The sequence below is a fragment of the Corvus brachyrhynchos genome, unplaced genomic scaffold (assembly GCF_000691975.1).
Source record: "Corvus brachyrhynchos isolate BGI_N302 unplaced genomic scaffold, ASM69197v1 scaffold83, whole genome shotgun sequence".
NCBI lineage: Eukaryota > Metazoa > Chordata > Aves > Passeriformes > Corvidae > Corvus > Corvus brachyrhynchos.
In genome coordinates this window covers 5,822,845-5,837,025 of record NW_008238464.1, presented here as the reverse complement: position 1 = coordinate 5,837,025, position 14,181 = coordinate 5,822,845, and the positions used below count along the sequence as shown (strand labels likewise).

The 14,181-nt window shown below is 41.6% G+C and overlaps 1 protein-coding gene across 1 annotated transcript in view; it reads right to left on the bottom strand.

Moving 5' to 3' along the window:
* SH3RF3 (SH3 domain containing ring finger 3) overlaps window positions 1-14,181 on the bottom strand; it is a 119,781-nt gene that overhangs the window by 60,640 nt on the left and 44,960 nt on the right. The window contains exon 4 of the mRNA XM_017736975.1: window positions 1,043-1,411. Coding sequence (XP_017592464.1) covers window positions 1,043-1,411 — 369 coding nt within the window. The remainder of the gene's footprint in view (window positions 1-1,042; window positions 1,412-14,181) is intronic.

Sequence of the window (14,181 nt, the reverse complement as noted above, 5' to 3'; positions counted from 1 at the left end):
TTAGCTCGGAGACAAAGGAAGAGAGAGGGTGCTCTGGTCTGACTCCTAACAGGTTTATTGTTAGAAGTTTTGCAACCCGAACAAGCTGCGGGGATGGCTTTTTTCATCAGGGAAATGATGCATGGGAAGACCCTGCCTTGCTTAGGTTATCTTGGCACTAACAAGCAGCACAGAATATGAGTAACTGGTCTACAAAACACCTGTGGGTGCTAATCTGCACACACAGTGTGTAGATGACTGGCCAAGAAAGCTTAGGTAGAAGAGTTTCAGGACTGTGACTATTCTCCCTTCTCTTCTACACCTTCTAACTGCAAATTGCCAGTTGGATTTCCTTATCCATAGAAACAGCGGGCAATTGCAAAGGGTTTCAGTGCTCCTCTGGTGAGTTTTGCTCCTGTTTGTGCCAGGCCCTCAGAAGCAGCCACTTAGAAGCTCTTTTTGGGACCTGTGGGGATGTCTGGGAGGATGCTCTTCTGCATCCTCCTTTGAGAGGGGCAAAGATGGAGAGGGCTGCACCCTCAGCATGTGTGATGGTTTAAAAACTCCTTGGGTTTTTCTGAACAGCAGCTACCTGTTGGGTACAACACTTGTCAAAGTATAGCACATTTGCCCATCCTCCAGTGATCTGTACAGAAATAATTATTCCAAAAATCTTTTTTTATCCCCAGTCTGTGAATTTCATACTGACATTGCTACCCTGCAGAGTACCTTGCAGAGTAACAGATATGTTCAGGGTAATGGGATCACTCAAAATTACTCCTTTCTACAACAGAAACTGGTGTTACTTCTAACAAATTGTAGGATTACTTTTTGTTTTCTAAAATGTTGCAGTATTGTGAATCCAATTTGGCCTTATCCTCCGGCTTCTCTCGCCTGCCCACTGATGAATGCAAGAATGGGAATGGCAGATGCCAAGTACTGTGACATCAGGATGACAGCACTGTGCGACCACTTCATGCGAGGGTGAGCCATTTTGGAAGAGGTGACACAAGGGAGTGCCACCTGCTAAGGATGCCCAAACCCCACCTCCACCCCACCTTACCTGGGCTGGGGCGCTGGAGGAGAGGTGGGTCAGGTCCCCAATCCTGGCAGCTGCCCGTGGGTCGCTGGAGCTGATGAGGACGGGGGCACTGATCTCCATGGAGTGCCGGTTGCTGGCGGCCTGGGAGGACTTGTGTGTCATGCTGAGGGCGGTGAAGGAGTGGCGCTTCTTGGCGTTCTTCTTGCCTTCCACCTGCCGCTGGGCCGCTCCGGCCACCCCCGCGCCGGCCAGCGTGGAGCACGGTGCCAGACCCACCGCCGCTGCTGCTGCCACTGCCACCGTCTCCGTCGCCAGCGGCATGTCACAGCCAGAGGCGGCAGCCGAGCACGTCTTGTCCATCTCCATGAGCTGCTTGGCGGATTCATTCAGCTGCGTGGGGAGGAAAAGGGAAAGATAAAAAAGGAGTTGTAGAGAGTGATAAGGTTCCCTCCACTGCAGAAAAGGAGGCTCAGTGAGGACCTTATCTCTGTCTACAACCACCTGAAAGGATGTTGTAGCACAGTGAGGGTTGGCCTTTTGTCCCAGGTAACAATTGACAGGACAAGAGGGAATGGCCTCATGTTGTGCCAGGGGAGATTTAGATAGGATATTAGGAAAAATTTCTTCACTGAAGGGGTTGTCAAGCACCGGCCCAGGCTGCCCAGGAATGTGGTGGAATCACTGTCCCTGGAAGTATTTCCAAGATTTAAAAGACATGGCACTTCAAGGCCATGATTTAGTGGTGGGCTTGGCAGTGCTGAATTAACAGTTGGACTGGATGGCCTTAGAGGTCTTTTCCAACCTAAATGATTCTATGATTCTATGAATTTATTTGATTTATGAGGTCAGGTGAATTATTTCCATCCACTTGTTAATGCTAGGAAGATCAAAAGAGGCAGAGTAAGCATCCAGAAGAGTTAGGCTAGAACCAGGCACCATAAATTGGTCCACATCAAGCTACAACATTTAAAAACATCATTCCCCAAAATAGCTTGTCCCAGGCTGCTGAGTCAGAGCCTGGGGAAGGAGGCAGGAGCCTCTTCATCAATGTTTTGCTATTTGCTATTGCCTGTGCTTGATGTTTGCCACACATGGTTTTGATCCAAGGGTACAGCTTCCAAATCTTTCCAGTTTCATCTCCCTTCCTCCCACCTAACACAGGTTATCCAAATGCAGATGTAAACTGAAGGCATTTTCCCCAGCTGTTTCACCTAAACTTTGGAAGAGCTTGATGGCCACTGGAAGACTTGCTCAGGTCCAGCTTGAAAAAGTGGTACCATCACTTCTCTTGAAAGGTTTAACACTTGACCTACAGCCCATGAACACCACACTAGGAGGCTCAGGCCAGCTTTCAGCCTGCTGTTCCTCATCCAATCCACACTCACAGATAACCTCGTGTCTACGCAGGCCAGAGGCATGCTGGGTGGCACAACCCTGTCACTGAAGTCTCTTACCTCCCAGCCTTCATAACTCATCCAGGAAAGCTACACCGTACACAGCTGGAGAGATTTTAGGTGCACAGGGATGCTACAGTCACTAATGATACATGAAGTGCACTCTGAATTCAGCAGTGCTTTCTGCACAGCACTCATTGCCAATACATCTTCCCTCGAGGGGTGTTAACAGCTGATGGAAAGTGCCACATTTTGCCAACAGACCTTTATATTAAACTAGGATGTACTGCAATATGTTTGCATTTAATGAATAAAAACAACATATGAAAAAGGGAGCCACAGCTAATGTACACGTGCTTTTGCATTCACTGCTGTTCTGAGACCCACATAAACCAGAGGTGTATGTAATACTATTCTGGACCAAAACTAGGCCATTTTTTTTCTATAACCAACAGAATTTCTTTTATGAATTATGGCAGTATCCAAGAAACAGTTGAGGACAAGGTCTTCCAAGGCTTTAAAAAAATTTTTTAAAAAATTGCTGCTCTAAGCCAAGCCAATTTAGAAACCTAACACAAGTGAAAATAAAAGGGAAAAAGAGAGGGAAGGGAAAGATAACAACAGAAACACGCAGTTAAACAAATGTGTAATTGCATAGTTTTTATAACTCCCAACCACTGTGGCCATGCTGTAAATAAAAGAATGGATATTGCTAGCCTTAAGCCAGTCCTCCTGAGTTTGAAAGCACTTCTGACTCCACAAGGACTCATTCTGTGTAACAGGCAAAAAGCACACTAACACCTAGAAAGTAAACATCAACTTGCAGGATCCTTCTTTCTGTGACAGCTTCCACCAAGTCAACCAAGAGCTTCCAATTAATGATGCTCCACTACTTTTAGAGCTGCTGGGAGTCCTGCAACCATTCAATTAGCAAGTCATTTTCCCAGCTGCACTCTCCAACTTGAGACCACGCTTACAGTCAGTGTAGTGCACTGCACCTGCCAATTTTTGCCGATAACGGCTGATCCTATTTCAGATTCTTCAGAAATGTCCATTATTTCCCACTTCATCATGCTCTAAATTGGTACAACCTAATATTTGCCAGCAGGCTCCAAGTTTCAAGGAAACCAGATGGCTCCCCTCCCTTAAGTAGGTGTTACAGCTCCGCTTACCCCATTGATGGAGATAGTCTAGCTGAATTACTTGAAATATTAAGGAGAAAAGGATAAAGCTATTAAATATGTATTACTCTTCTACAGCAGAGGGTGAGGAAATTTTTGCTAAACAACAGCAAAAAGAAAAAGAATATATTTTTACTCTTCAAGATAGAAAAAAAGAGAGTTAAAAAAAAGAAATTTAGAACTTCTGATTTTACAACATGCTACATGTGGACAATAAAGTGCTCCAGCTCATGATATCAAGCTCTGAATCTCTTGTAAGAATTAGATTATAAATCTCACTGTCTGGAATCCAGTTTAACACTGAAGCTGTTCTTTTTAAAACAACAGAATCCCTTACTTTTTTGTTCAAAGCAGCACCTAGTTAAAATGTCAATAAGAGAGCAAGCATCTAAACATGAAGAGATAAAAAATAGCCCTGTATTGATATAAACAAAAGTTAATCTCAATATCAGTAGAAGATTAAAGACAGAAAAACACTCCTCCCCAAACAGTCAAGCTAATGAACTTTTGAGAATGTCAGAGGCTTCCTGAAATGCTGGGAAAAAAATATTTTGGTCTGCCAAGATAAAAAATGCTTTATAGCCTTACAACTTTATTTTTGTAGTGAACTGTTTTTAAACAGCTTTGCCCACAGATGCTGGAAAGTACTTCCCAAATAGGCTATGAATACCAGAGAAAAGTCTGCTTACTACTTCATAAAAGCAAACAGTTCTGCCTCTTCACAAAAAAACTTTGAGAAACCCTTTTTTAAACATAAACACGATTGCAAATTTCTTATTTTAAACTCTGAATATGTAAACAAGCATTGCTTTCTGGTGTCTATCATTTGATCTTCAGGCAGATTTGCTTCCAGATGAGAAACTTAATGGAAAGTTCTGACCCACAGATGGTGTCAGGAATTTGACATTTCTGGATGTCTGTAGCTCTTATGACAATCTCTAATACCGGAACTCAACTTTCTTGCTCAGTTTTGATCCCTTTTCTAGAAAGAACCTATATTGAAATTCTGGTCCTGCTAAGCCCGAAGTGACTTGAGACTTACGCCTTTGAGACTGCAGCAAGACTGATTTTACCTGAAATCCGTTCTTTGTAATGGGGATGTCCTAGAAAACTTGACATAGGATTTAGAGGGATAAGACTTGGATTTGAATGCCAAACCAGTCAAACATTTCCAGCAGCTCTGCAGTCCTGTCTAGAAATGCAAAATCTTGCAACAGCAAGCCTTATATTATCTGAGGGACCTTATAATGCAAGAGATGTGATGAGACAGGGTTGTGTTCACAGGGTCTCAGTGACTATGGGCTGTGAGTCCTGCATGCTGAGATAAGGATGCACCAGTCTCAGTTCATGGAACTACTGTGCCTATTTCTCAGGAAGACCTTCCCCAGCTGTGAGGAATTGTACTGGAGACAGCTCCAGTTCATCTGGTTTTGGGAGTGAAGAAAGGTGCGAGTGGAATACCTGTGTGCACAGAGCCTTGTTCACCTCCAAACAACATTTTCCTACAATGGGAGCAGTAATGATGTTCTGTTCATTAAAAATTTGGTGGCCTGGATCAGGAAGCCATACTCCCCGCCCTGCCATAATGCAAGCTGTCCTGACTTTAGCATCCAGGCAGAGAGCCCATGCAATATGAACTAAGGGAGAGGTTTTTTCTTTCTTCTGGCTTTTAGATATGACTATTTTAGATACTCTACTCGAGACTTTACCACATAGGTGACAAATATTAAGCTATGTCACTCAGGACGTCTCCACTGCCGAAATTATTTTTTATTAATCTCTAGATAAATCTCACTTTTTCTGCAGAATGTAATATGGTGACTTTCTCTCAGTCTCTGTTGCACGTGCTTGGACGCACACATATACATGCACACTTATAATTTCTAATACACATGGGTTTAAAAGGGACCACCTGTAAAAGGTTTCAACATATTTCTCTTTTAAGGATGAGTGGGTACAGGAGAGAAACTGTTGTCTGCACTGGCTATCCCCACGTGGGAGCAAATATGTTCTTTATATTCCAATGTGACTTAATGAACTACAGTTTCAATGAACAACATTATGCACCTACTTACATACCCCAGATGGGATGAAGAGTAAAGAAAATCTACTTCTTGTCCAATGTGGGTGATAACTAACTCTATGTTTAGTCCAAATATAAAATTATTACTTTGGAATTTATTGTTGTTATTATTATGGAACAAGAGAGAAACATGGGAAATTTAGGTCAGATTTAAATAATTAATCTTTACGATACCTCCCTTGACAAATACGACAGTGCATTTACTAATCCATGTTAGTAGCAAAATTATTCTATCCCAGTTTAAACTTCCAAGGGACACTGTGATACACCATGGTCACAACAGCAGCTCCTGGGTTGTGGTGTTTCACTGATAGTGGTGTCTTCTGTAAGATGGAGGACAATTGTGCTATTGAATACTCTTTCTAGTAATTTAGATCTGGGAAAGGGATTAATTTCTAACTGACATCTGCTTTACCAAAGAGGGGACCCTACTATGTGGCTTACAAATATACTTCAGCATGTTCTTGATACTGTGCAGACCAAAGTGTTACTAATGTGTAACTAGAATGTCATTCTTTTCTAAATAAGAAAGGATTGCTTAAATCTCAGTTTTACACACGGGATTCAGTATTTTGATAAACTGAAGCCAATCTGGACCAGAAAGTACACTTTATTAAGAATTTAATTTGCTACAAAATCTCTTTTTTTTCTATCTTTATGGAAACTATTAGCTAAAGAATGTTGCTGTTCAAATACAGGTGTAAGATCAGAAGATATAGAGAAGAAATACAGGTATAAGATGTGAACCAGTTTTGAAAGCAAAAAGTTACAAATTCCTACAAACCTCTGCATACCTAACACAAAAGAAAAAATTGGAAAGAAAAAATATCATGCTCAAGTTTTTAGAAAGGAACCACTGAGCAGAACAGAAATTAAAATTAAAATTATTAATAAAACATCTTCACAATGTCCCCCTGAAAGATTGAAAATACTTGCACCTAGGGACTGCTGATTTTTATACTTTACAGTTCATAAATATTGAGAGGATCATGCACATCCCTATTTTATGCCTTGCGGAGACTTTGGCAACTTGCAGTTCCATATCTGATTTTGTGATTAAAATAATCAGTCTGAATTTATTACTGCGTTTTCACTTCAGAGTAGGTACTTTCAGGAAATACTAAGTTCATATGCCCTCATTAGAATAGTTTGCTATTATTATAATTTATGTTCTGAAGCACAGTGAGGTTATTAAATAACTAAGGGCATACCTATACAAGATTTTTCTGTCTCTGCTGGGTTCCTGAGAGGACTCCATATGTAAAAGCATTTTCAGACCCAAAAAGTAGTCTTTCAGAAAGATAAAACAGCTTTTCCTTACTATTATCCCTCCTGGCAAATGCAGCATACAATCTTTCTTCTGCAGTAGCCAAGTAACAAAACAGCCTTTGACTCAAATGGACACTAGGAGGAAGTACATAGTACTTTACCTAATGCTTTACATGTTCTTCGGAAGGTTAATACAGAGGACACACAGCCATTCCAAGAGCTTACTAATGGGATATTACCAGACAAATTTGTGACAAAGACTCTTTGACCAAGTCATACTGAATGCATCTATAATTTTAATCTTTTATATGTTTTGTTAATTCAGATTTAAAAGTGTTTAGAGAAAGCCTCCAAAGTTCTCCATGGACAGTTTAAATTAATTTGGCAAAACCTACAAAATCCGACCTCAATTATTCATTTAGGCCCCATCTTATGAAGAGTAATTAGCAAGGCACATTTTAAGAGAAAATATTATAGCTAAACCAAAGCATTATTTAATGGTTTTGTGTTAATCTTTAACAATCTACTATTGCCTTTTCTAATTTATTGCCAGGGAGGAACAAGCAAATGCGGAACAGATTTTCTGCAAGTGGTTTATCCATCATGGAAGATAGATTTCTGAAACCCACACTGTGATTGAGAGCAGAGTTATTCCATGCACCCAGAAAATATAAGAAGCACAGTACATGTTTTTGCTTGAACAGATTCAAATGAAATGATAGCTGCAGAAATACTTTCCTAGGACACATCTCAAACTTCAAGTGTGCTATTCCTCCAGTCATAGGTTGAGGCATACATCTCATTCTCTTTTCCAAAAGCCTGCTAAATATGTCAGCATGTTCTCAAGGAACGAAGTCCCTAAAACCCTACAGCAGACAGCCTTCCTAACCAGGGTCATACACATACACAACAATGTATAGTCCGGACAAAGCAAGACAATAATTTTTGTCTACAACAAGGGTCTTTGAAAGGCAGCAGTACTTAGCAATCTATTTGCCTATCCTGCAAGATCTTTCTCATTTAGCAGCAATGTCACTTCTAACGCACTGAGGGGTTGAAGGAATGCAGCATATTAGAACAGCGTGTGCTTGGACGAGCGTGTCATCATGATCTTGCAGAATGAAAATAAATGATGTGTGCAGCAGAAGTAAACACTAAGCCCTGGGTGGTGAACTGGGAATTTTTTTTCTTTCTCCTTTTTTCCAAATAGTTTTAAGAAGGAAAATGGTCTGCAGTGGTGGAGACCAAGTTTGCTGTATCCCAGAGACATGTGCAGTGTGCTGCAAAGTCTGTTCAGGAGCTAAGCACAGCAAGAAACCTTATGAAAACTAATGTCGAAAGAACTGAGAATAAAGAAAATAAAACTAAATGCAATATCATTAAAAATAGATGAACTCACCAAAAGAAGTATGCTTTCTAGATCCCCCTCCACTTCCTGAAACAATGCTAGCTATTTAGCCTTCAGCTCCAAGTATGAGGACTCTCTTGCTCTGATCTGTCATCTCTGAATCTCTGATACGCTGTGTGCCTTCGATATGCCTAAGGATTTCCTTTTTCTTTCTATCTGTCCCCTATGGACACCCTTTTCCATAATGAGACGCTCATGACTGCACCAAAGCTCCTTTGAAAGCAAGAAATGTAACCAAATACAGCTTTACTCAACATCAGAAAGAGTGGGAGAACACAGCCTATTTTTACTTATAAATTATTCAGAAAGCTAAATAAAAAGTGCAGTCATGAATTCATGGGCTTGATCCTAATTCCTTTGAAGTCAGTGGCAAAACTCCAGCTGCCTTCAACGGTGGAAGGACTGGTGCCCATCTGGCACCAATTTCAGTACCAGAAGAGTCCCTGTTGAAGCTTGTGTGGATTTTACTGACAAACTATTTTTTCATCAAAAAATGAAACTCATTGGAACTTAAGTACTTCCCAGGAACTTGCTTGTTTTGACAAGATGTCCATCAGGAAATTGTTTCTCAGATGATGTTTCTCAGCTAAGACAAGAAATTACCAAAGCCACAGTGCTTTAGGAGTTCAACAGGGTACTTGGACTCCTGGCTGAAAGTCCCTGTGTGGGGGAACAGCCATGGGAGACCTGAAGCAACACTGACACTTTCCAAATAGAAAGCCACCAGCTTTCTGGGTATACTGAGTATCCTTCACTCTTATTCTTGTAAACTGGAAAACCTTAGGGACTCCTGCCCTGAGTCCAGGCACCATGAGGGAAGAGGTTGGTGCTGCAGAAGTGTGAGCAGCCTTATGCTGGGCAGCAACCTCGGCAGGGGACCTGGATGAATCAGGAGGCTTTCAGAAGCAGTTCAGATGATGTCCTCATGCCTCACTGCAACCTGGCAGCTATATGAGCCCTGTATCATTACAGCCAGTTAGTGCAAGGAAGGGAAGCCCTCTGAAGCACCTTTGTGCTGAATCTAGAAACCCCTTCACTTGTGAAAACTTTCAGTGTGCCAGCTGTACCAACAAACTTCAGCAGAGACTAGGAAAGATAGTTGAGATCGTGGAGCAGAGCTGTGTGGATCACAAGTAAACTCTAAGAATATCTTTAAAAAGAGGCAAGTTTTGTGTTTTCAGAGTTTTCAGGCAACTTTCTACCTCCTTCCTTCCTTAATGTTTAACAAGGCTTCTGGTGCTATTGCGTACTCAAGTGATCAACAATCCCCATAAAATTATGAATTAACTGAAAATTGCCAAGTAAATACCATGAACTAGGGGCACACGATGTCTTCAGAGTTAATGCATACATCAAGCCTGGGAATCTTAAAGCAAATGGCTTCCAAATTATGGTGTGAGACCCCAAGTAATTATAAATGGGATTGTGAACCAGGAACATCATGCTCATGTTGGTGCAGAGACCCTTCTCTTCCTGATAGCTGCACCGTGCACACATGCTACCAGACATGGCATTGAGCCCTTTTGCTCATTCTCTCAGATTTGTTCCTGGAAATACAGTTCTTGAAAAAGCTGGTTTTGGAATGATCAGGATTGTGTGAAAGAAGCAACTATACCATGTCTTTTTTTAAGGAAAACACTTGCTCCCAGATTAACGGGACAAAAGATGAGGATGAAAGAAAAAAACAAACATATATTTGTTGAAGTCCTTTAAAAATTCGATAAAAAAGTGTTCTCGCGGGTAATGAGAAAAATACCTACACCATCACCTCACATCATCAATGTTACCTGCAGAAAGCATGAAGTTGGATAAATCTTTGAAGCTCTTGGAAGCTCTTGGAATTGCAGCACAAGGAGCACATGGGAAAACCAAAGCAATTTTTCGAGTACTGCAAGGCTTTGACTACCCTGAGCAAGCAAGGAGTCTTTGTTGCAGTGATTTACAACTTTGTGTAGAATAAGAAATCTTGTGCAATCGGGGAAAATTAAGTTTTATCAGCTGCAACTGAAGATTACCTGTGGGGAATCATATACAAATAAATGCACTGTACTCTGTCTCTGATAAAGCAGAAATGAAGAATGAAAGCAAATGCCAAGAATACGTTTTGGTTCAATTGCTTGTAAAAGGAACCAAGGTATACACAATTCAAGCAGACATTAGCACTAAAGGGTTGTGATAAACAGCCTTTGCCCTACTATATTTATAGACTTTTTTTACTACATAGAGTTCTGGCTTCTGCTTCCCAGATACAAGACAGAAAAGGACTGCTGGATGTGGTACAGGGCATTTGCAATAGTGTGACGTCCCATGGGTCTGTATAGTTAGATTCTGAGTGCATGGAGCTCCTGCTACAGCTGGCTATAAAGCAGGGTTGCTGGTTGGGTGGAGAGTTCCTGCACCAGCTCCAGAGTCACACTGTGTGTTTCACTGGAAGCAGCCTACACCAATGGATGTCAGCTATCTGTCACAAAACTGCTGTGTCTTTGGAGAGATGCATCCAGCCTTTGGGTTTACTATTTGCCAGCTGGGGTGAAAATATGAGTCAGGACATATTGTGCTGCTGTTTCACCAAACCGTTGGATGACTCCCTAGAGGGGGAGTTCTGAGATGTTTCTCTGAAATGGGAGATGAACTATGTGTGTTTGAAATGGGCAGCAGCAAGAGGATACACGAATCATCTGTGTGACAGGGAGACTGGTCTTCTTATCTATGCACATAGATGAAAAAAAAGGAATTGTGCTGAGAGAGACATGACTTGACAGCCTGAGTTTGTGTCTCATAGTTGCCCTATCCCATGGTTATTACAGTGCAAACTCTGCTTGGAATTGCCTGCAATTTAAAGCACCTTCTTCCCACATAGATGTGCTGATGCCTGGTACAGCAGCATGGCTCTTTTTCCTCAGTGGGAGCAATAATTTGCATCCTTTTTTACTCTATGCAGTGACCAGCTATTTTAAAATTATTTTTACACAACCTTCTATTACCTTGGAGACCTCTATACTTCTGTCATACTGCTAAAAGGAGGACAATGGATTGGGATGGCATTACAGGGCAGGCTCTGTGGCATGTGACATTGCACACTTCACAACAGGCACATCTCAGTTTTTTTGGAAGCCTGAACAGTAAGTGAAAGCTAGTCTGTAAAATATGAAAATATGTTTTCTGTGCTATATAATGATGCAATTGGGTTCACAACCCCCTCCCCCCCCACCTTGTGGAAGAAAAATCTGTCAAGAGTGAAATGTGATGAATTCCCTAAACTCTGCAAATTCTTAACTGAAAATGGCAGCATTCAGCTTCACACTCATGGCATGACTCACTGCCCCTCACCTCAAAGAACCATTTATAGACCTCTTTGGAGAACCCAAGATGTTAAAATATGACTGGGGACAAGGCTGAGGTCTGAGTCAGAGGTCTCTTCATTGACTTGCCAACAGCTGCAGTCAAAAGTACATTGAACTCTCTGGCTATCAAACTAGAAAATGTTATTTGTTCAACTTTTTGAGTTTAATTTCTGGATTAGGGTAAAGGGCGCGTACCCAGTGCAGTGGAATCATGCAGTGAAGCAGCTAGTGCCCTTGTCTCTTGTACACTCATCTAGAGCTGGATCAATGTTCTGGTTTCTGTCCAAGCCTGCTCTGCCACAGGTGTCACTGCTAGATAAGAAGTGTGCCATTTCTTCAGCACCAATGAGCCTGGAGCAGATCTTTTAGGATGCTCAGGCACATGTGTCACATTACTGCAATAAAGTACAATGATTGCCAGCATTAGTCACTTTTATGACATCCATATGCAAATGCTGTTTATGTTAGTATGCTACAAGTGGAAGGAATTTGGAAAACCACTGCTCTAGGCCATGCTGTTTGAGCTCTGAGATAGCAAAATGAATGGGCTAGCAAAAAATCTGCACAGTAGGAAATCTTTCTGGAAGTGCAGAACACTGGAGGTTTTTTTCCTATTTGCGGAATTACTCAAGCTCAAATATTTTCCTAACACATTCCTTTCTGAAAACAGACTGCCCTGCATTGCACCTACATTCCATAGGCAGAGAGACAACTTGTCCCAAGGAAACGGAAGTTTTACAAACTGACCATGTCATGTGATGCAGTCACACAGAGACATTTGTTCATACTTTTATTATTTTTACCATTAAATGCTGAAAAGCTCCCCCTACACATCAGAATTCCATTGTGAGAAGCATTATGTAAACATAGAGTAACAAGACAGCTCTTGGCCCAAAGAAAGTACAATTTAGGATGAGGAAAAGAGACAATGTATAGTTATAGACAAAATATACAATGCAACACTCTTATCCGCAAGATGGACAGAGGATTTTGCACAACATACATCTTATCTAGCCATCCCAGCCAAGAACAATTTTAGAGAAGAATCTGGAGGAGCAATGCTCATGCAGATGTTTGAAGTATTCATCACAACAGTGAAGAACAGAGCACTATGGAAGAAAATTGGGATTTAAAAAACTGACAAAGTGATTGCCATAGCTGGCATTCAGTAGTAAATAAAAGACAGGAGGCAGAAAGAGCAATGAGTAAGCAAAGGCTTGAAATTAAGGGTGAGTTGTATGGGCTCTAGAGGACAGAAAAATGCTCCAGAGAGAAAGAAAGAAGTAGCAGCAGATGACCACATCAGACTGTCATGAATGAGGCACATCTGCATTTGCTAAGGATGCAAAAAGGATATAGCCATAATCAGGGTATGACCTGGTAAGAGTTTGATCTTTGTGAATGCTCAGCAATCAGACTGGACAAAGACTGGTAGAACTGCCAGCCACATGGATGAATGGAACCATGCATGAGGATGTGATTCCCAATGGCAGTGTCTTTATTACTTGCCATGAAAGTACATTGATCCCTCTTTTACCAGTGACCAAACAGAAAGTAACACACCTGTGTACAGTGTGCACTGAAAATTCAGGTACGTGCTTAGTGACAATTGCTCCATGCAGAGGCAGACCTATGTGTCCCTGTGGTGTGGAGCTGCCTTTGCTTTGACCTTAAACTCAGCCCTCAGAAGTGCTTTTGTGCCTTCAAGGACCCCCATATGACAAAACCTTGTGGTTGAGACAGAGAATGACCCTAAGCAGTAACCAGTGTGGGTTAAACCATGACAGCCCCCCAGGTGCTGTAGGGCAGAGAAGTTCAGTGCCAGTACCAAGAGCTCCCAGATCTTGTCTGGCCTGGGCGATTGCCAGGAATTCAGTATCAATCATCTCTCTAGCTCTTCTTCCACTCCCATAGTTCATATATTGAGGGATAGTAAAACCATGCATCCACCAAATCAATATAACCACACACATCTCTTCCCTGAGCAATGCACCTATGGAAGCAAAAGGCTTTGGCTGGGAACAGGCAAGTCTAAGCACTAGACTGGAGCAAGGAGGGAAGATGCTGGGGACATTATTTCTCAAAGGTAAGACTCGTAGTCCTTCCTCCTGGGCTAGGAAAAGAAAAGAAAAAGGATACAAGAGGAAGTAATGACTGTAAATTCTTCACTATGTTGTTGAGGCTGAAGCAGATCAGAGAAAAGGGATCAAGGAGATGACCATCAGAGAGTGCTCTCCCTCCTTCTGCATGGTTACTTTCTTCTTGAGAAACAGAGCTGCCTCTTCCCTCAGTGCCATCCCTCTAGCCATGTGGTAAGAGGAGAATATCTCCAGCATGAGTCTATCACTGTCTGAATGCTCTGGCACCTCTCCTGCTTTGTCCCAAGGTTTCCAGAAAAATTCTGTTACAGAAAAATTCTATTATAGAAAGCTCTCTCATGAAATTTCCTGTCAATTTGATTCAATTGTGTCTAAACAGATC